The following is a 19666-nucleotide window of genomic DNA, read 5'->3' as shown; positions in this document are numbered from 1 at the left end:
TCACACTGGTTCAGATTTTAAATCAGCTTCTAACCTGATGATAAGCAAGGTGGTAATCAGGAACCAATTATTTTATGGCCCCATGAAGGAAGGATTTATTGTGCCTTATCTTTCTCAGCTGTAGTTCCTGGCATTAGTTCAGCTACTGCAGGGTCTTGGACCAGTGTAATCTTCTATACTTCTTGTTATCTCATTATTTTTTTTCTCTTGCCAATCTCTGTTCTCTTTATTCTCTTCTAAAGCATCTAATAAAAGAATGAAAAAGCTGCCCATCTCCCAGGCTGGAGTAACTCTGCCAATACTGCTATAGGATATAATGAACATTTCAGCCACCACATCACTGTTAATAAAACAGAGACAGCAGTTAAAAAAGTTCTGACAAGAATTTATTAATTTATGTTTGAGAACAAATGTGTCTGACAGTGGAACGATGAGATTGCCATATTCTGTACAGAGAGATTTTTCTAGAAATCTTCTTTCCACTGTGTTGACAGAGCTTGCAGTATAGAAGTTCAGGAGTGGGTGTCAATTCACAGACTCTCAGCCAGTTACAAGGATGGCTGCATGCCCAGATGAGATGAAGGTTCAGACTTGCTACTGTTCCTGTTTCTGTATGTTCACTCTTGCTGAAAAACTAATCAAGCTGTCTGACACCTGGCACAGGAGGGCAGCACTAGGTGTTACCTTCCTGTATTGAGCTGGCTAAGAAGTTTTATTACCGAAAAGAAAAGGAAAAAAAAATCTCAACAAGCTATTTCGAGCTAAAAGCTGGAAGGAAAGAAGCTAGTCAAGCTGAGCCTTCTGTGCTTTTTTTCTGTCCATGCTGAAGGCTGAGAAAAGCCTCCTTCAAAGTACAAGAACCTCTATACAACTGGGGGAAATGGCAGTTGTGTGGTTACTTTAAAAACGCTGCTTTTGGCAGGTGGGCAGGGACTGGCTGTAAGTGCATTTTGTGCACAACACTTGCAGATGGGTAGATATTGACTGTGAATGGCATTTTGTGCGGAACACTTATTTTTAAAACCTTTAAATACTTTTATGTATATAAGAAAGACATATAAAATCTCTCTAGTACTTTCCCCAAGCCTTAATTTCCTCATCCACTGGCAAAAAAGAAATAAAATAAAGTTTTCTAATCTTCACTCGAGTTGTCAAATTCCTCCCAGTCTGATACGCTCATAACTTCTGACGGAAAGTCAAGATGATGCTTCATTCTGTCTGCGTGCCATTCTGAGAGCCACTTCTCTGTCTCCATTAAAATAGCCCTGGGCAACGTGAGGACACAGGCAGCCATCCCAGAAATGTCATCCTCCAGCTGGGGTCCCTCCTCCCAGCAGTCTCTCTCTGCATCATAAATGTGGACGTAGTCCATGCGGATTCCCCTGTTGTGGGATCTGCCTCCCAAGACGTAGATCCTGTTGTCTAAGACCGCGATGCCTGGCTCGCCGTGTCCTGCAGGAAGTGGACAGACATTTGTCCACTGATCAGTGCTTGGCTTGTAGCAGGCAACCTGTAAGCAAAAAGGAAAAGAGAGAAGCCAAAGCTAAACTTGTATCCTAGTGACACAGTCTGGCCATAACGTAAACTGTTTAGGAAGGAATATCATCAGTCTCTTGACAGTGTGTTGATAATGGAGACAGCATATGACGATCTAATACAACTACAGTGCTCAGCAGAAAATTGTCCATAGCTGCCACATAGCTTTGAAATCACAAGTCCTGACCCTGCTGCTGGAGTAACAGCTGTATGTCATTCCAAAAATGTATACAAAACTGAAAGAGATGGGGACACGTGCTAATATTAGCCCAGACATAATGCACCTGTTTGCACTAGAGAAAAATGCTGCAACATACAAATACGACAGATCTGCTAGGCTGCCTCTGTGCCATATGTTGAAGAGTTTTAGATTTCATTGGGTACCTACTTGGCTAACTGCTTTCATTTGTAGGCACCTTCTTAACATTCAGATACACTCTTCAGCTAGATTTAATTCTGCCATCTCCACTGGCTCTATAAAAACAGTTACATTTTGTGTCTTCTTTTCAAGTTTCTAGCAGTTCTAGGAGCTGGAATAAGGTTCAAGAGAATTCTCTCCAGATGATCCTTACCATCAGATACTGTACATTTTAATTGCATTATACAGTTGCCATCCAGCATATCCTTAACAGCTCTGCCCTGCAATTACACATTGGTAATTCAAAAGTTCTCCACTTAGAAAAAATGCATGTAAAGACAGCATAAAGTAAATTTAACTGATGTGCTACTTACTGGGCATACACATGCCAATAGAGTTATCCATCAGAGATGTTTCAAAATTGGTAAGAATTCCAAGTGTTTTAAAGCTTTGTGGGCGAGACAAAGTGTTCAAGACAGACAACAGTAAATAAATCATTGCCAGTTCTGCAGGCAAGTGGGGAGAGCTCATCCAGCAGCCACTGCTGGGCAGTTTGATTTGCATAGCAGGAGAAAGACACGACATCACAGTGCCAGCGTCCATAAGGAACCAAGGAAGGACGGAGGTGTGGCGTGGTCTCACCTGGTGAACGTCCCTCCTGTAGCCAGAGTCGTTGTTGCTCCCCCCGATGACGTAGAGCTGTCCCAGCAGTGCGGCCATGCCGTGCCACGCCCGTCGCACCGGGCCATCGGCCAGCACGTCCCAGCGGTCAGTCCTGGGGTCGTAGCACTGCAGCTCCTTCAGGTAATCCTCTCCTCTCCTCCCACACGTGATGTACATCTTCCCGTCCAGCGCCGCGCCCGCGTGCGCGTACACCTGCACACCACACCGGCCGCAAAGCAACAGCCTGAGCTCGGGGTTTGGGTGTCTCTCCCAGTTTGGAAGCAGGGAATAGACATGAAGGGAGTGACATGCTTCATGGGTTATGCAGAGATCAAAATCAGAAAGGATTTTCTTATGGACAGTTCTTTCTGAGATATTAAAATTGTGAATTTCTGAATGAAACACACTACAATGTCTAAAGCTTCCAGAACTGCAGCATTCTCTGTCTTTATTGTTCCTGGATTAGAAGATCATTCATACTATAACTTTACTGCTTAATCTACTTGGAAGCCTTTTTACTGGTGATTTTTCTTATACAAGCAGTGTTATCAGGAATGCAAATTATTCTACTTAGTAGCAGTCAATTCAGGCTTTTTATATTTTCAGCACTGACACACATTTATTATTTGTTTTAATAATAGTTTTAAAGATTAACACAATAAAGGCAAAATCAGCAAGAAACTGGAAAAATAAGCATTTAACTGGAAAATGTGATTTACATATGCTATTATTTTATTTTCTTGTCATCCATTTAATTCATATAGAGACTTTACTGCTTTCCATCTGAATATCAGCAAATTAAAAGTTACACCAGCAAAAAACATCTAGCAAGGTTAAATCAGGAATTGGGGAACTGTAGCAGTGTGTGTGTGGCTAATGCACTCCTTACCTCCTTCTTCAGAGGTGTCACATATTCCCAAGTGTTGGTTTTAGGGTCATACCTCTCCACTTCCCTCAGGTCTTCATGGTAATCTCGGCCTGCCACGGCATAAATATAGTTGTCCACGACACAAACACTGAGGTCAGCGTGCTCCTGCTGCAGGGACTGGATCTGGAACCATCTGTTGTGTCGTGGGTCATACCTTGGAAAAGAATGTAAAAGAAATGGGATCAAAGAGAGTTACTCCTCCAGCCACAGTCACTGCTGGAATACCAGGCAGCTCCATGGGTGTGGGTTACTGCACTGTCTTCAGCTGAAATTGAGCTAATCTGTAAGTGATGTGAAATTTGGCTCTGTCAGCATTTTATTATCAGCAAAGATGTTATATTATATTTATAGAAGGCGTACTTTAGCTGACACAATCATGCCATAAAAGCCTAGGTTTTCCATTATCTTGTACACTGCTCTCGGGTTACATATCACAATCTCTGTTTGCACAAAGCCATTCTACAAGATAACACCGTCTAAAAATAGCACAAAGACTGAATCTGGGTTTTCAAGAATACAAGAAGGGCATAAATATGTGCTGGGTTCTTTGATTCCTGTCCCCAAATATCTGCTGCTCAAAGTGAATCTCATGATTCACTTTCATGTCAAACTACCTCTCTCATCTGGAAATTTTAGTTACAGAGAAAACTGGTTGAGAATTCAAACTATGCATGCCATACAATAAGAGCAACTCAGCTAAGATTGTAAAAATGAGGACAAAATGAAAGCAAAAGGGTTTATATCTGTTTTTGCAATGTAATGGGCATGAAACCTGATCCTTCCTCCTCCTGTTTCTCCTGTCACACAGTAATATAAAAGGATTCTGGAATGCTACTATTGTGCACACAGATTTTTGAAAATCTGTTGATAATAGCATTTTATTTAAAATCCTTTTCTATTGGAACAAAAACTACACATAGAAGACTTCAGAAAATGCTAGTTAGAGAACATAGATAACCTAGAGTTCAGGCTCATTACTGCTTCCCACACCTTTAATACTTCCCTCCTCCAACAAAGCAGAAAGTAGCACGAGTAATACTCTTGAATGAGCAGCTGTTTCTGCACTGTCAGGCTTGGCTTGGTCTCCTAAGCACTGCTGGGAGCTTCCTGTAACTATGAAGCTCATTTCTTGAGTTTTCTTTCAATGAGACTCCTGCTCAGTTCCTCATCTTTTGGCTGGCAAGTGTACAGACTGTACTGGCTTACTGACTCAGAAATGGACAACAGGGTGGCAATAAAATTAATAGCAGGATTATCCTTATCTTACCTCCAACACCTTGACTCTGCTCGAAAACCACTTACATTGTTGTCTCCACCAATTAAATATACAAAATTATTGAGAACAGCAATCCCTTGGTTGGACATTCTGGGGGCTAGTGCAGCAGTAAAGTGCCTCCACTCCCCCAACAAGGGGTTCAGGTACTTGGCTTGATCACTGAGGACAATGGATGGAGTAGAATGCATCCCTCCAAATCCCACCACACACTTGAACTCTGATCTCAGCTGTGTCTGGGAGCTCTGAAGCATTGGCTGAAGACATTCATTCTTGTGGTACATTAATGCATCTGCAACTGTATCTTTTAAAGGACATGGACTTAATTTGTCATGAAGCCTTTGCAGGATCTGGGGTTCCATCAGAGGAAAACGAACTGTCTCAAGTAGCTTAAGGGGCTCCATCAGGGAGACCTGATCTGTCTCCAGTTCCTCTGGAGAATAGTGATAAAAAAGTGCTCCATCATAGACTTCAAACTCATAGTTAACCTCCAAACGGTTGCTGCTGAGAAGGGAGTAGACCTTCTGCAGGGGTAGCTGTCGGTACACTTGTGTCCTTGAAAAAGCTGTAAAGTTCTTCAAAATGTACGAGTCCAGCTGCTCACTCAAATGCCTCAGGTCATAGTGGTCAGCCAGTCTGTACACGTCAAGGATGTTCTCTTCATCTACCCAGGACATGAGGAAATCACAACAGAACTTAATGACTTCTGGAATCTGCAAGAGAGAGATTTTTCATTTCAGACACTGCCTGCCCCACACTTGAGAGACAGGGGACTGAACCTGGGATGACTGTAAGGAAATTGTCCACGAAATGGCTGCTCTCCTCACAGTCTGACCAGGGTCACTTCTGCCCTATTCACATTTCCCCAGAGAAAGAGAACTCAGTGTGGCTGTGTAGATGAATACAGTACAGCTCTTCTAGCCATGCTGTACTGCAGGACTGAGTTTGGCTTTAGGTGCAGCACAAGACACTTGGGACACTGGGCAGCCAGGTTGCCTGCTCTGCAGCCTGCCCAGGAGCAGCCAGAAAAACAGAGGACATGCTGATTACAGTCACTCTGTGTTTGTTTTTTCAGAGCACTAGAGACATACTATATATATCAAAGATTGTAACAAATACATCACTCAGGAGCATAGAAAGCCATCGGAAAGATGAATATTTAATATTGCCTTCTGAACACAATTTGAAGTTGTATCTAGCAGGAGGAACTGCTGGCAAACAAAGAACAAAGTGCTGTCCAGGAGCCCCTCTGCTAATAAAGTGTGGAAAAACCAACCAAAGCAAGCACTCACAAAGTTTAAGGTTTAGTACTAAAGCCTTGTGCAGCAGTTAGCTGAGGGGAAATTAGAGAAACAAACTTGTCTTAAAAGCACATGAACCCTGCACTTAGTGCAAACCATAGTGGCAGGATTTCCTGTAGTGACGGGGTCAGGAGAGGTCATGTGCCTGTGGATTCGCTTGGGGAAGACCCTGAGCAGCACAACAATTTCTGAGCAGCAAACCCTATTCTTTACTGTAGGCCAGGGATATTCTGCTTCAGGGAAGCTTTCATTAGCAGAAACTTAGTTTCATTAGCATCAGTGAAACTCAATGTCACATAAAATACTCCTCTAGATGAAATGGGTAATGTTTTAAGTAATGAAACCACTGGCACAAATGAGATGTGCAAGTATCCATTCATTGTTCTTACCCTTCCACAGTTCCAAAGGATACAGCATCCCAGAAATCCTTCTTATCATGCCCGTGCTCCTGCTCACCTCTTAACCCTCCCTCTAACCAGATATCCATGTTTTCTGTTTCTTTCATCGTTGCTTTTGTTTCTTGTTTCTTTTTTGTCACTTCTCCCAGTATCTCACCTGAAGTTGACAGGCTGCAGCTAAGGTTTCCTGTACAGTGTTCACACTGAGTTCCAGCTCAGAAGTGTAAATGAAGTTCAAGATTTTACACATTGCATTGTAGGAGATGCCATGAATATGAACTTCTTCTTGTTCCATCTCTCTCAATCCTCCTGCAAACATTCCTCTGCAAAACAGACAATGGCACATGCTATGGCAGATTTGCATTGAAGCTATTTCCAGTTTGCTCATCTTATGTTGTCCTGGGAACATAAAAAATACTCAGAAATACAAAAAACCTAGCTAGACACTTTTATATTATTATCTCTTCTCCAAGTTAAGAGTACAGGCCTTCAGGACCTACAAAAGTAACTCTTTATTGTGTAGGAAAACAGTAGGGACAACCTAGAAGGCACAGTTCATAGGTGGACTTAAATACAGACCCAGTACATACGGATTGTCAATGGTCAAAGGCAGATACTCTGGGTCTGGGCAAAGAGGAAACACAGAGGAACTTGGGCCAGTGGGAATTTTTTTCAAAGGCAGAGCAGTTCTTCCTTCAGTTAGAAGTTTGTCTGGATTGACTTGGGTGTTTGCTCTATGCAAACAAAGAAAGTGCTAATCAAAGTGGCTGGGGACTGCCTGGTTTAATGGCCAGCGAGTCACCCTACAGGCACACAACAGTGACCCACCTCCAGAGAGCTTTTGTGCATTATGAAATGATCACCACAACAGGCAAAGTCTTACAATGCTAAGAATATATGAAAAGCCACTTAGAGTGCACTTAAGCTGAAGACACCAGTTCAGATAGTCTCTCCTCTTTATAAACCTCCAAGTACCACAGTGACTTTAGTGGAGGTAAGCTCAGTGTGCAGGAACAAGAGCTTTATTTCTGCAGAAAAACAACAGAGAGATGAATAAAGCCACAGTCAGTATTTTGAAACAGCCTCAGCTCCATCTTACAGGTCTGATTTTAGACTCAGGAGTATGCCCAGCCAGAAGATGTGGGTGTCACAGTTTTGCCTGAGAGTGAGACAGTGCTTGTGTCTGAGGTTACCTGAAGTAGTCGCAGGACGCGGCCAGAAGGATGCGATGAGCCTCGATGGGTTTGTCCTCCACTACCAGAACCACATCGAAGAGGATGCTGCTGTCCCGGAGAGACAGCAGGCCGCTGAGCAGCGCCTGCGAGTGCTCTGCACTGCGGTAAGTGTTGCTGCTGCGCTGCTGCACGGACGGCTCCAGGGGGGCTTTGTGTGCCTGAGTCAGCTCCTGATCCTCCGCCATCCCAGGCAGAAATGCTCAGCCACCACTGCAGCAGAATGAAATCTGTGAGGCAACAGAATCGGCAAAGGTTTGTGCCTTTTGCTTTACAAACGCTCCTCTGACCCTTGCCTGTCACAGAAATAAAGCAGCTCTTCAGTCAGTGGAGAGACAGCTCTATCCTGAACAAATTATTCCAAATTATACTGAAAACAGACAATGGACATCAGCACACCAAAGTGGCAGAACAAGGATTTTCAAAAAAACAGTTATTGTGACTCCTGGGTTTTCAGACTAGTATCAGAGTACGTGTCACATGGGTATTTTTTTTCTTAGCAAGAGTTTCACTTCCCAATCCATTACCAACCCCCTCGTTTCTTTTGTATTTCCATTCTGCGTCATCTGCAACAAAAAATGGAGCAAATTTTTGCCAAATTCCAAATTGCCTAATATTCTCAGGTAACTTTTCTGCAATGTAAACTGCACCTTCCATCTTTCTCTTAATATTTTACCACAGAATCAGAAAGCTCTCCCCTCTCCCTGTGTTTGCTTTTTCCATTTTCTGTAGCTGAGCACATTTCCAACCGTAATTGTGCACAATACTGTATGAAACTGCAGGCTTCAAAGTGAGTTTCTTTATTTTGGCAACTTCAAGCTAGCATGGACAACTACTTCCACTCCCCTGTGAGTCCCTGCAGAGGAGGAATTTCCTCCAGAATGGGCACTGTCCAAGGCTATCCTGTACCTTTTTCTGGGGCTGCCACTGACACATGGGGAAGGTCCCCTATGGCCCACTGGGAAGCACCTGTAAAAAGCTATCTGGAAGTGATTGTGTTTCATATCTATGGTTAAGCAATCAAAATGTGATGAGTCTTCTTCTACCATCCTGTAATTTATCCTGTCCATTGTCTTTGAAGAATGTCAGAAGTTGTAGCAGTCAGAGCTTATAGACTCAATCCAGCTGTCAGAGCACATTAAGAAAACACCCCCCATTAGCAAAAGGAAGTAAGTGGGCTGACATGGCTGCTAACACATTTGTAAGATCCTCTCTTCAGCAGCCTGGGAAACAGCTTAGTGCCACAAGGGACAGTCACAAGGGGTTAGCAGCAGTCAGGGAAGCAAAAGAGAACAAACCCAGTGCATCCAAGCAAACAGGGAAGAAATGGAACCACTGTTTAATTGTGCCAGCCATAGACAGTGAGTGCAGCACTGGAGAGCTCTCAGAACACTGCAGGTTTTCTGGGTATGGGCAGCAAGGAAGGAACTACCCAGATTACACCAAGAAATATGAAAATCTTTATTGTTCTGCCCGAGGAGGTTACCCTACACTGTCCAAAACAAAAGGAAGGCAGTGTTGAATGGTGAATGGGATGGAAAAAAACCCTGAGAAAGTGTATTAGTGTTTATCTGCTCTTTGCCAGCTAAACTAAGCAGCTCAGAAGAGGAGCTCTGACAAGACAGCCTTCTGGGGAGCACTGAGGTTGATTAGAGAGGGAAAACTATCCATCATCTACTGAAGAGATGAATAATGGGTTATTTTGCATGACAGGTTGATGCTTTTCCTAGAAATCAAATGAAAGCAGACAAAACATTACTGTATCATTGCATTTGCTCCTGGGGAATACTAAGAGTGATGGATTGAGGCAAGGGAAATAATATAGTAAGAAAGGCAAGTGAAACAGTGAGTGCTACATGATGTTGATCAGAAATTTCCCATTTCACTAAAAGGAAATAAATGCAGCAAAACCAAAGCAGGGTGACATATGGTCCAAATGAGGAGCTGATTAAGATTAATTCTGTTAATGTGGTTTTATGTGGTTAAAGCTCCGAAACAGGTTACAGCTTTTCCTCTTCTTAGAGAGTCATATCAAAAGAAGTCCCTATATAAAATCACTGTATCAAAAAACAGAAGTAAAAGCAACACATTAACTATTTTCTGACTCCAATGACATTTCAGGAGTAGGGAAAACAGCATGACCTGTGATACAATCCTACATTGTATCATATACTGCAGTCACTGGTGGGAGTGGAGCCAAGGGAAGATAAGTGAGAGATAAAACCACACAGGCCACTGAACCCCTGTAACAAGTGTTAGCAAAGAAATGTATTATAGGAGAAGCAGGTTACAGAGAGAGAAATCCATGCAGGGTAGAGTGGGAAATCCATATAATAATGCAAGCCTTTATTTATTTAATTTTAATTATTATGACTGTAGATACTTATTGTTCAGAATACATTCTCTATCCAAATAATCTTAAAAAGTAACAGAAAGGGGATGAAGCTTCAAGCAAGTAAAGCCCCAGAAGAGATCTGATCTTACAAATGTGGTAACTGGAACCAGGAAGATTAAATGGTATTATGAAAGAGAGGAAATAGAAATAAATTAAAATGATAGATCATTCAATGGTTCTGTAGCCAGTATGAGCATTAGTGTATGAATAACTCTCAGTGACAGTGGGGGCTGTCTTGGAGATCTGCAAAGAGTTTATCTCACAGTTTGAGGAGCTACAGGCTTGAATTATGCCCCAACTATTACCAAGAACTGAACAAACCAGCTCTGTCGTGACCACCCAGTGTGGTCAAAAAGAGATGTTGGGAGTGCAGCTGAACCATCCTGCACAGCTGATTTTTGGCAGGTTAACAGCTGAACCTACAGATATTTTGCTATGCTCTACTTTCTGAATTCCAGCAGTCCTGACCTTTTGTTTCCAACTTCTGCCCCTGGGTTGTACCTTGGCTGTCACTGCTGAGCTGGACTGTCCCCCAGGGTGGTCACTCATGCTTGTACATCATTCTAATGAACTGCTCCCTGCCTATAAAATTAAAGGTGAGCATTTGTACTATTTTTCTATAAAGTCTGATTGACATATGTGGTTGAGTCTTCCTTGAGCCAAAAGCCAAGGAAAGCCTCCTAACTCCTGTCTTGGTAGTTTCAGGAGCTGTTAGAAAAGAAATGTGAGACCAAGGAGGGAACCACGGTGTGGCTGTGGCCAGCAGGACTCCCCCAGCACAGCGTGCTCAGCTCTGAGCGGCCGCACCGGGAGCAGCCGGGCTCCAGGGCAGGGCGGCTGCTGAGGCAGGGCTGGTGGGGCTGCTGGGGCAAGAGAAGTCGGGTGGATTTGGTATTTGAGTTTTCTGGATTAAATGCAGCATGTTTGGTGAGCTGATTGATCATTTTGTATTTTTTTGGGTATTGTTCTAAATGCTGATTACAAATCTGCTGAGGGATATTGCTGTTAGCACAGCACCCTGCTTCTCAAACTCTGTGGTGTAACTGAGCAGTGTGCTTTGTGCATTTGTTGCTGTCTAAAAATCTTTTTGCTTAATTTTTTTAAGAAAAAAAACCAAACAACCCAAAGCTGCCTAAATGTAGTGTAAGCAGGACAGTTCTGGATGGAAACAGAACAGGTCTGCTCCCTCTATCCTGAGCTTCTCTACTGTCAGCTTCTTCTTGTAGGGTGTTCCTGAGGCCTCACTGCTCTCTTACTTCTTCTGTTGTGGAAACAGGTCTGTGACTGAGACAAGTCCTTAGAAATCTGAGTAGTGTGTTTTCTTTCCCTTCTCTTGAGGAAGTTTCTCAGTGCTGGTCAGCTGTTAGCAGTGCGCTTCAGTGGCTGAGCACTGCAGAACTCACCCTGCAGGTAGAAAAGATGAGCTGGAAAAGATGAAGAATTCTTTGAGTTCACTGTGCTTCTTTAACAGTAGCAAAGATAAGAAGCATTGTCTCGTGCTGTGGGATGTGGTCTGCAGAAACAGGGGAAGGGAAGACCTTGTTCCAACCACTTTGAAATTGCAGAGAAAATCAGGCTGGGCATTTGCTTTGCAGGCTGCACAATGCATTTGATCCTGCAGTTATGTTAGTTTGTATTTGTCTTTTGGAGGATGTGGGTTAATGTAGTGATTAATTTTAAGGTATTAAAGGTGAGTGTCCAGTACATAAAGAAGAAAGCGTATGGGATCGGTAATTGTATGTGCATGTCTATAGGCAAGTGTAGGAAAATGTTGACTGTTTGGTCACTTTGAATCAAGGAGATAAAAAAACCAAAAAAAAACCAAACTACAACAGGCAAAAAAAAAATCCCCGTAAATGGCAAAACTCTCAGGGGTACCAGAAACACAAGACTGCTCCTTCTCAGGAGACTGAAATCTTCTGCAGTCTGTGCCTGGATTCCATCTGAGAACCAAGAGAAAGCAGCCATGCCTTGCAATGGAGAGAGCACAAAAGAACTTGAGTACTTCCTTCTCTTTCCTGTATTATATACAAGTTCACTGTATCACTGATGGTGCCTTGTAATAAGCTAAGGACACGGTGAAAGCTACAATGGCTCAGTGACTTGCAGATAACTCTGGTGGTCGTTGTGGTTGTCTTGTGTTCAAATTCCACTTCTACATCTGCAGATTTACTGGCATGAAGAAAAGTAGAGGTCTTGGGCTTCTGCTAATTCAACTGAAATAATTTGTTACCTACCCATGAAGAGTCGCAGTAATTTTTTAAAAACAAAATCCCCTCTCTGATCAACAACAGAATACTTGCTTTCATAATAAAGGTATGTGGCTCATGACTGAGGAAGTTGTCACTGGGACAGGAGGAATTTAGGGAACGCACTGTAGTTTGATCCATGGCAAAATGGAGAGAAACTGGTATGCGGGGTTGCTCTTTTGTTCAGTGAAAATTCTTATCCTTTTAAGAACACAAGGTCTAGGAATGGAGTAACTACAAGCAGAGGGGAAGGGAAAAGTTAAAGGCATGGCAAAATAGATACGGTAGAGGAGTGTGCAGTGTCTGTCCTAATGACATTTTTCAACACAGATCAATTGTCACACCGTGGTGTTCCTGTGCTGCCATTACAGCTAACACAGCCTCTATTTTCTAGTGCTTTAACGTGGTGTAGATCATTTACAGTGCTGAAGGTTGTAGTTGGTGTTGTGTGGTATGATCCACACCTGGCCAAGTATTCACCCCTTGTAGGACCAGCATCCAGGTCAGAGAGGTGCTCTTAAGGCGAGGTGCATGTGTGGGTTTGGAGGTGTCTTTTTGTAAAGTTGTGCTGAGAGCCTTGATTCTCTGCTGTAGAGAAATGGCTGGGTGCAGGAAGGATTAACCAAGTTAGTTTCTATGGAAACTCAGACATTTTTATATTCAGGAGCTCGTGGCTGTCAGTTACATCACTACAAAGAGGTGTTTTACGCAGATAGTGATATTTTCTTATGCATCAGCTGTGCCCAAAATAAACTCGAGCTTACTGGTGTCGGGTATCCAAATCTGTTTAGCTTACTGTCATATGGACAGGTGGCTCGAGCTTGGTGGGGGTCCCATGCTTTCTTAGGAGTGTGGAATAATTTAGACTGGAAAGAAACTTGGGTGGTCTCTAGTCCAATCTGTGCTCAAAGCAGGGAAACCTTCAAAATCAGGTCAGGATGTGGAGAGCCTTGTCTAGTCAAGTGCAAAATCTCCATCTTTGTCGGTAGTCAGAAAACTGATTGTTTAACCACCAAATTCGTTTTCTTCTTTAGCTTCTTTAGTCTGAATTGTTTTCCTGCAATTTGTGACACTTGCCTCTCATCCCTGGCATGGTGTACCACAAAGGAGAGTTGGGCTCTACATTGTCCTGTGCCCATGAAGTAGCTTAAAAATGGCAGCTGGCTCTGTCCTTATTCTTTTTGCTCTGTACTGAACAAATCCAGTGTCCTTGCCTTGTAGGTGCTTCTGTCTTCTTGTATGTGCTCCTGCCCTGTATGGTTCCTCCACTGAATTCTCAGGTTTTTCTTTCAGTAGAGAGCTCAAAACTGGGCACAGTATTCCAAATTTTTGGGATTACGAGTGCTCAACAGAGTGGGAAATATTAATTTCACATGGCCTACTGGCTGTGCTCTTGCTAATACAGCCCAGTATGAAGCTGGATGCCACTGGAGAAATCATATTCAACTATCTGCTCATCAGGACCCCAGGGTCTCTTCTTCCTTGCAGCCAGGCTTGTCCCCTACCTGCTGTGATAGCTGAGTTACTCTTACCCAGCATGACTTTGCTTTTGCTGTTAAAAATGCTGTAGTTCCTCTTGGTCTCCTCTTAGAGCTTGCTGTCCTCTTTCTTGCAGAGCTTTTCCCTGACACAGAACAACCAGTGTGGTGTGCTGGTTGGGATCCAAACCATTAGGCCCTTAAAAGTCTTAATTCATTGGAGGAATTTGAAAATCTGTGCCCTAAGGCTTCCCACACCTTCATCTCTCCCTAGGGAGTAACAAGGATTAGGATTTAAACCAGCTGCAAGCCTGACAGGACAAGATACAGGGCTGGAGCAAAGTGCTAGCTCTGCTGAGTGCTGGGGGCTGCAGATGCCAGCAGGCAGAACCTGGCTGTGCACCAGAACTTCAACAGGGCAGGGGACACAAACAAACACATCAGGGAGTGTGCAGAAAGGGGAGGCAGCTGGGAGCCTGCCAAAATAGTTGGGAAAACAAATGTGATGCCACAAACAATGTAAAATGAAAAGAAAAACTATTGTTCATTCTGACTGGACTGCAAATACCAATATAATTCATCAACTCTGTGCTAATTTGTGATGGGCATTTGTGAGACTGAAACATAGAAGACAACTGAGTTCATGTTATGTGTAGACAAGACTTAAACCAGCTCCATGCTCTTTCAAGGAAAAGGGAAGAAAGGTAAATGGAAAGCAGAAGCTTTTGTCAGTAATTTTTTTTCAGAATCCCTCTATGCACTCACAACTGTGCAAAAATAAGTATTCTAAAATATTCCATTTTAGGAACCTTCTACAAATACAAGAAACAACCCAACCAACTCCTTTTGACCGAGGTCCTTGCAAAAAGAAAGAAAGAAAGAAAGAAAGGAGGCTATCTGGTATTATATAATATCTCAGCATTATTTTTGAACACTCAAATGGTGACATGCTTTTGCCTGCTCTGTACAGACAGTCTTCCCTTATGTCACTAATAGAAATAGGCAGAAACACCCTCTGAATTGACTTTCTGAGCCATTTTCAGTTTCTAGCATTAGTAGTATACTTGAAGTGTGGGAGGAAACCAAAAGGCGTGGCTTAGGAAACAGCTTCTGCAAACTGTGCTGTCTCACAGACGTTGGCATTTATTTCTTTCAGCAAACACCTGGGGGGTTTTGCTTATTTCTTCCCCCCAAGCACATTACAAGTTATTTCTAAGACATATCCAGAATAAAACACCTCATTTAAAATGTATGTGACAACACCACCATGAAGTATATCTATATTTGAATAAATGGAGATTTAAAAATATTTTTCCTCCCATGAATAGTAGTCTAACCTACAGTATGAGCGTTCTAATTTTGCCTTATTTGTCACAGATTTGCAACTTACCCACATTCATAGAACTGTAATTCTTGTGTAATTTTTTGTGTAATTTATCAATTAGCCAATATGCTCAAAGAATTTTGAGAAACTCAGGTAGCTGCCAAGACTTGAACCTGATTTATTGAATTGCCTAGATCATATCATGACTTTTTAAGTATTCTAAAAAACAAGGAGGAAAAAAATTAGAAAGTAATTATTTCTATGCCAAAGACAACACTTAAATGACCTGGCAGAGAGCAAGAGCCTCTTCCAGCACTTTCCAGCTCCAGCTTCTCATGAACATGAATTTTTTCATATTATTCACCACATTAATTTTGTTCTGGCAGGCGTCTTTGGGGTTCTAACCCAAGACTCAGACATTTCTCATCAGTGACAGAGCACGAGCAGTTTTCTGTGCAGGGGAAGGTGACCTGGAATCGCCCAGCACTGGGTGAGGCAGCCTGGCTCTAGGGCAGCCCGTGACGAGGAGGTCACAGCCAGGTCAAGCACAGTCGGGTTTTACTTTCTCTCGCGGGGCTCTGCAGGTGCTGACCCCGCTGGGGCCGCCCGGTCCCGCCCGCTGCGGGCAGCCCTGCACGGTGCGCGGGGCCGGCCCCACCTGCCGGCCGCCCTCAGCGCCTTCGCTCCGGCCGGGGCCGGGGCCGGGGCCCGGGCGGGACGCGGCGCCGGCAGACGCTGCCCCGCACCTGCCACCGCCCCCGGCGCCTGCCCCGGCCGTGGCACGGCCCTCCCGTCCCCCCGCGGTGCCCCGGGCAGCCCTGCGGCGAGCGGGGCGGCGGGACACGGCCTCGGCCCGCGGGGTCGGGCCGGGACACGCTCCCACGCGCGGCCCCGGGCTCCGCGGCGCCCCCGCCGAACGGCAGCGCCGGTGCCGGCAGGGGAGCACCGGGCAGCCCGGCCGGGGCCCGCGCTCCCTCGCCCCCGCGGCGGCACCTACCGAGAGCGGCGGCGGCGCCTCCGCCTTCATGTGCGACCCGGAACCCACCGGGCGAGGGAGGGGCGGCGGCGGCCGGAACCGGGGAGGGCGACGTGGGCGGCCCCAGCACCGCCCGGGCAAGCGCTGCGGCTGTGCCCGGTGAGTGCCGGGCCGGTCACCGCCGCGGGAGCCCGGGGCTGCCGCGGCCGCGACCCCCGGGGCCAGTGCGGGGCGCGCCCGGGCCGCCACCGACGGGTAGCGCTCCGGGACCGGACTACATTTCCCAGCGAGCCTCGCAGAGAGCGCGCAGATCCCGCGAGAGGTGGCGGGGTTGGCGGCGGGACTTCATTTCCCGCGATCCCTCGCGCGCCGGAAGTGGCGGCGCGGCGGTTCCGCGGCGGAGGCCCAGGGCAGCGGCGGCGGCGGCGGGAGGCGCTCCCGGAGGCGGCCATGGACGTGACCGGGCCCGAGACGGACTGGCGCAGCACCAACTTCCGCCAGAAGCTCGTCAGCCAGATGTGAGTGAGAGCCGCGGGCTCGGTGCTGGGTAGGCCGCGCGCGGGCCTCGGCTCCTGCCGCCCCCGGCGCCGCCCGCGGGGCCGTGTCCCGCCCGTGCCCGTGTCCCGCCCGTGCCCGCTCCTCTGGGCCTTTCCGGCCCTCCCCGGCTGGGTTCGTGCCCGGTCCCCGGTGTTTCCTCTCCTAAGGGGGCCCCTTTCCTGAGGGGGCCTCGTTGCCAGGATTTGCTCAGACCCTGTGCGGGGGTCACCGGGACTGTTCTTTGATTTAATTTTTCCGATCCTCCTCCTCTTTCACTTTCCTTTTCTCCAGCAATATCGGCTTCCTACCCTGCTTGACACTGTCTGGTTTAGGGCTTGGATTTTGCCAGTGTCCACGAAGATGTGAAATTTGGCATATTCAGCCCTATGGAAATCACTGTTACGGGCTCGCGTCTGACTTTGGGGGGCAAATATGAAATAAAAATGCTGGTGATTTAATGTGAAGTTCAACTTGTTGCCTGTTCAGTTTTCCTTTTGAAACAGTTGCTTTCCTTGAATTACTTGGCTGCTCCGCAGGCTTTTTATGTTTTTGGAAGGCTCTTCTACCCTGTGCAAGGTGGTGAGCACAGAAGTGAAAGCTCTTTTCATGGTTTATAAAGCAATGTTGGAGTGCTAGTTCATGTATACTTGGAAAACTTGTTACTCCCCTGTTAATTTTAACAATCAGTATCTGGAACTGGACTTTTTTTTATGACATATAAGTAGTTTGAGTGTTTGTGGGTTTACTACAATTAGGGTGCTGTTCTAGAATTCAGCAGTTGCAGTATTTATTGAAGAAGTATGATGGTGTTTGTCTATCAGAGCCATACAGACTTTGGTATGCTCACAGCTGATGTTTCACTTTCTAAACTTTCTGTGAAGTCATTAATCTCGTTAGATTAATCCCTTTCTTCTTCTGTTCTACTGCTTCGTCAAACAAGCAAACAAAAGTGCCCTTGAATGCTCTGTAGCTTTGAGGAAATAAACATGAGTAAGCACATACAAACCTAACAATAGAACTTTGAGTTGGTATTTGCCCTGCAAACTGTAATGTTTTTCTCTGAGCAGCAAACAATGCTCCTAAATGTTTCAAAGGAAGTGTACAACAAGGGTTTAAAAATTGCTACTACTGACCAAAAAACCTGTAAGGTTAATGCCAAATGAAGAGATGACAGTAATCCTAAATTTGTAATAAATGGCCTCCATTTATTTTCTTTCACACAGTTGCACAGATGTCTCTGTATGATTTGTGTGCTTTTTCTTATAGATGTGGTGACAGTCTGTTTTTATCACTTCCTTGCGCTCCATCCAGTTTTACAGTATGGATCAGATATTTGTGTTCGTGGCCTTGTTTAAAAAGCAAGCACATCTGTGACTGGGATGAGTTGTTACAGTGACTGCAGCAGATTTTTTAAGCAATTACTGTGTTTTAGATACCTGAAAACAGCCTGGCCTGGTTTCATGTGGCACTTGGAATAAGATGAAGCTGGCCAGAAGCAGAGTTTGTTGAATGAGAAATAAAAGCAATGCACTTGCTAAAAAGCTCGAGCTCTCTGTACAACAAATTCCTATTTCTTTCCAGAAGCTCCCAGCTTTGTCATTAGAGGCTGACATAGTAGGTGGAAGGGGGAGGTAATTAAATATCTGGTGAATCATCTGAAAGTTTTTGTAATCTGTGGGAAGGTTATTCCAAGCAGGTAGGGAAATACAGTCCTAAATGTGTGTGTATCTTCCAGTTCATCCTGCAAACAAGAGGTAATACTTGTCAAGATAAATGTTAACACTTGGTCTTGACCATTAGAGGCATGAAACCATTCATGTAACTCATTCTGAGTGCCTCTTTATAGCTGCTGCATATAGGTGTCTCAATTTGTTACAATTCCAGACTTCATTTCATTACAACCCTGAGTTTAGGTTTTCTGGGTTCTGGCTTTGTTTTTCAGGAGTGCTGTTGTGTGAGTGAGCAGTGTGGGCAGTGCTGAGGGACGTGTCAGTGCTCTGTGATTTGGCTGTGGACATTTGAGGGAAAAGTGCTTTTGCTGTCCTGAGGAGCCTCTTCCAGTGCAGGGTTCTGTGTGACTGCAGGCGTAAGCAGCACTGCCAGGCTGCTGCAGGACTGAGGGAGCCTGAGCTCCAGAGGCTGAGGCTGAGAAGCAGCTCTGGCCTCTCCCAGGGTGTTCAGGAGCAGCAGTGATGTAGGAGTGTGGATACACACATTTGCTTGCAGGGCACCACTTTATTCTGGCCCTTACAGGGAGCCAGTACACACTGGAGCCTTGGGAGTCTCCTTTCTGAAGGCCTTTCCTCAATATGTTTTTAGGTGTTGTATTCCTGAAGGACAGAGCTGCTCTGGGCTGTGTCCAGTCCCTGCCCTGAGCTGCTGCTCGGCTGTGTGAGAAGGGAATTGTGCTGAGTGTGGCAATGGGATGTAACTCACGTTTTGTGTTCTCCCTGAAACTCCTTTGCTTGGTGTTTCCCTGTAGCAACTGATTCACAGAGTCGTGGTGTGGATGGGGTAGGAGCTGGGGCAGTTTTGAAGGAGAACATGTTCTGCAGGATTTTTCTGTTAGACCAGCTAGCCTGAGTGAGAGGTTGCACATATTTGGGCTGGAAACAAACTTCTTGAGAGTGGAGGGGGAATTCCTGAAGCTGGTGTTCGTGCTGAACGCTTCATCCTGTGAAACCACAACTCTGAGTGTTCTGCATGCAGTCAGGAAGGCAGAATTTTAGTGCACATCTACACATGTACTAATGAAACATTTACTAAGTGCTTACAAGGCAGATGAAGGCTGAATTGGTTGATACCATCTAGTTCCCAAAGTTTTGTAGAGTTGGGTGTCCTGCAAGGAATGTGCTGTGTGCTGAAGCTATGACTCTTTTTTAGCTGACTTCCCTAGTATTTTAATGTAACTATTTTTATGTTGATGGTAGTTAAATATGTGAACAAGGAACAAGTTGTGTGGTTTTGTTTCTTCCTAGACTAAACTTTTCTTGGAATGCTAACACATAGGACTTGGAG

At 45.0% G+C, this 19666-nt stretch overlaps 2 protein-coding genes across 7 annotated transcripts in view; one reads left to right on the top strand and one right to left on the bottom strand.

The window, feature by feature from the left end:
- Positions 1-364: 364 nt before the first annotated feature.
- Positions 365-16271, bottom strand: KLHL22 (kelch like family member 22). Of its 4 annotated transcripts, XM_063415659.1 has the most exons (8): positions 16133-16239; positions 10586-10666; positions 7651-7902; positions 6615-6780; positions 4753-5471; positions 3447-3639; positions 2537-2770; positions 365-1510 (listed from the first exon to the last, which is right to left on the bottom strand). In XM_063415659.1, exons 3-8 carry the CDS (start codon positions 7875-7877, stop codon positions 1133-1135), a joined length of 1917 nt encoding a protein of 638 aa, XP_063271729.1. In that variant the 5' UTR covers positions 7878-7902; positions 10586-10666; positions 16133-16239; the 3' UTR covers positions 365-1132. The 4 variants fall into 4 exon arrangements, with proteins under 4 accessions (XP_063271729.1, XP_063271726.1, XP_063271727.1 ...); XM_063415656.1 differs by lacking the exon at positions 10586-10666 and having other exon boundaries at positions 16133-16271; XM_063415657.1 differs by lacking the exon at positions 10586-10666 and having other exon boundaries at positions 7651-7919; positions 16133-16270.
- A 223-nt stretch (positions 16272-16494) lies between these two features.
- The window catches only part of MED15 (mediator complex subunit 15), a 28070-nt gene continuing 24898 nt past the window's right edge, over positions 16495-19666 (top strand). For all 3 annotated transcript variants that reach the window (XM_063415651.1, XM_063415650.1, XM_063415652.1), the window contains exon 1: positions 16495-16629. In XM_063415651.1, coding sequence (XP_063271721.1) covers positions 16562-16629 — 68 coding nt within the window. In that variant the 5' untranslated portion in view covers positions 16495-16561. The remainder of the gene's footprint in view (positions 16630-19666) is intronic.

Source organism: Prinia subflava, chromosome 19, assembly GCF_021018805.1.
Source record: "Prinia subflava isolate CZ2003 ecotype Zambia chromosome 19, Cam_Psub_1.2, whole genome shotgun sequence".
Classification (NCBI taxonomy): Eukaryota; Metazoa; Chordata; class Aves; order Passeriformes; family Cisticolidae; genus Prinia; species Prinia subflava.
Note: the sequence above shows the minus strand (reverse complement) of the source record. Positions and strands in the feature narration are given on the sequence as shown.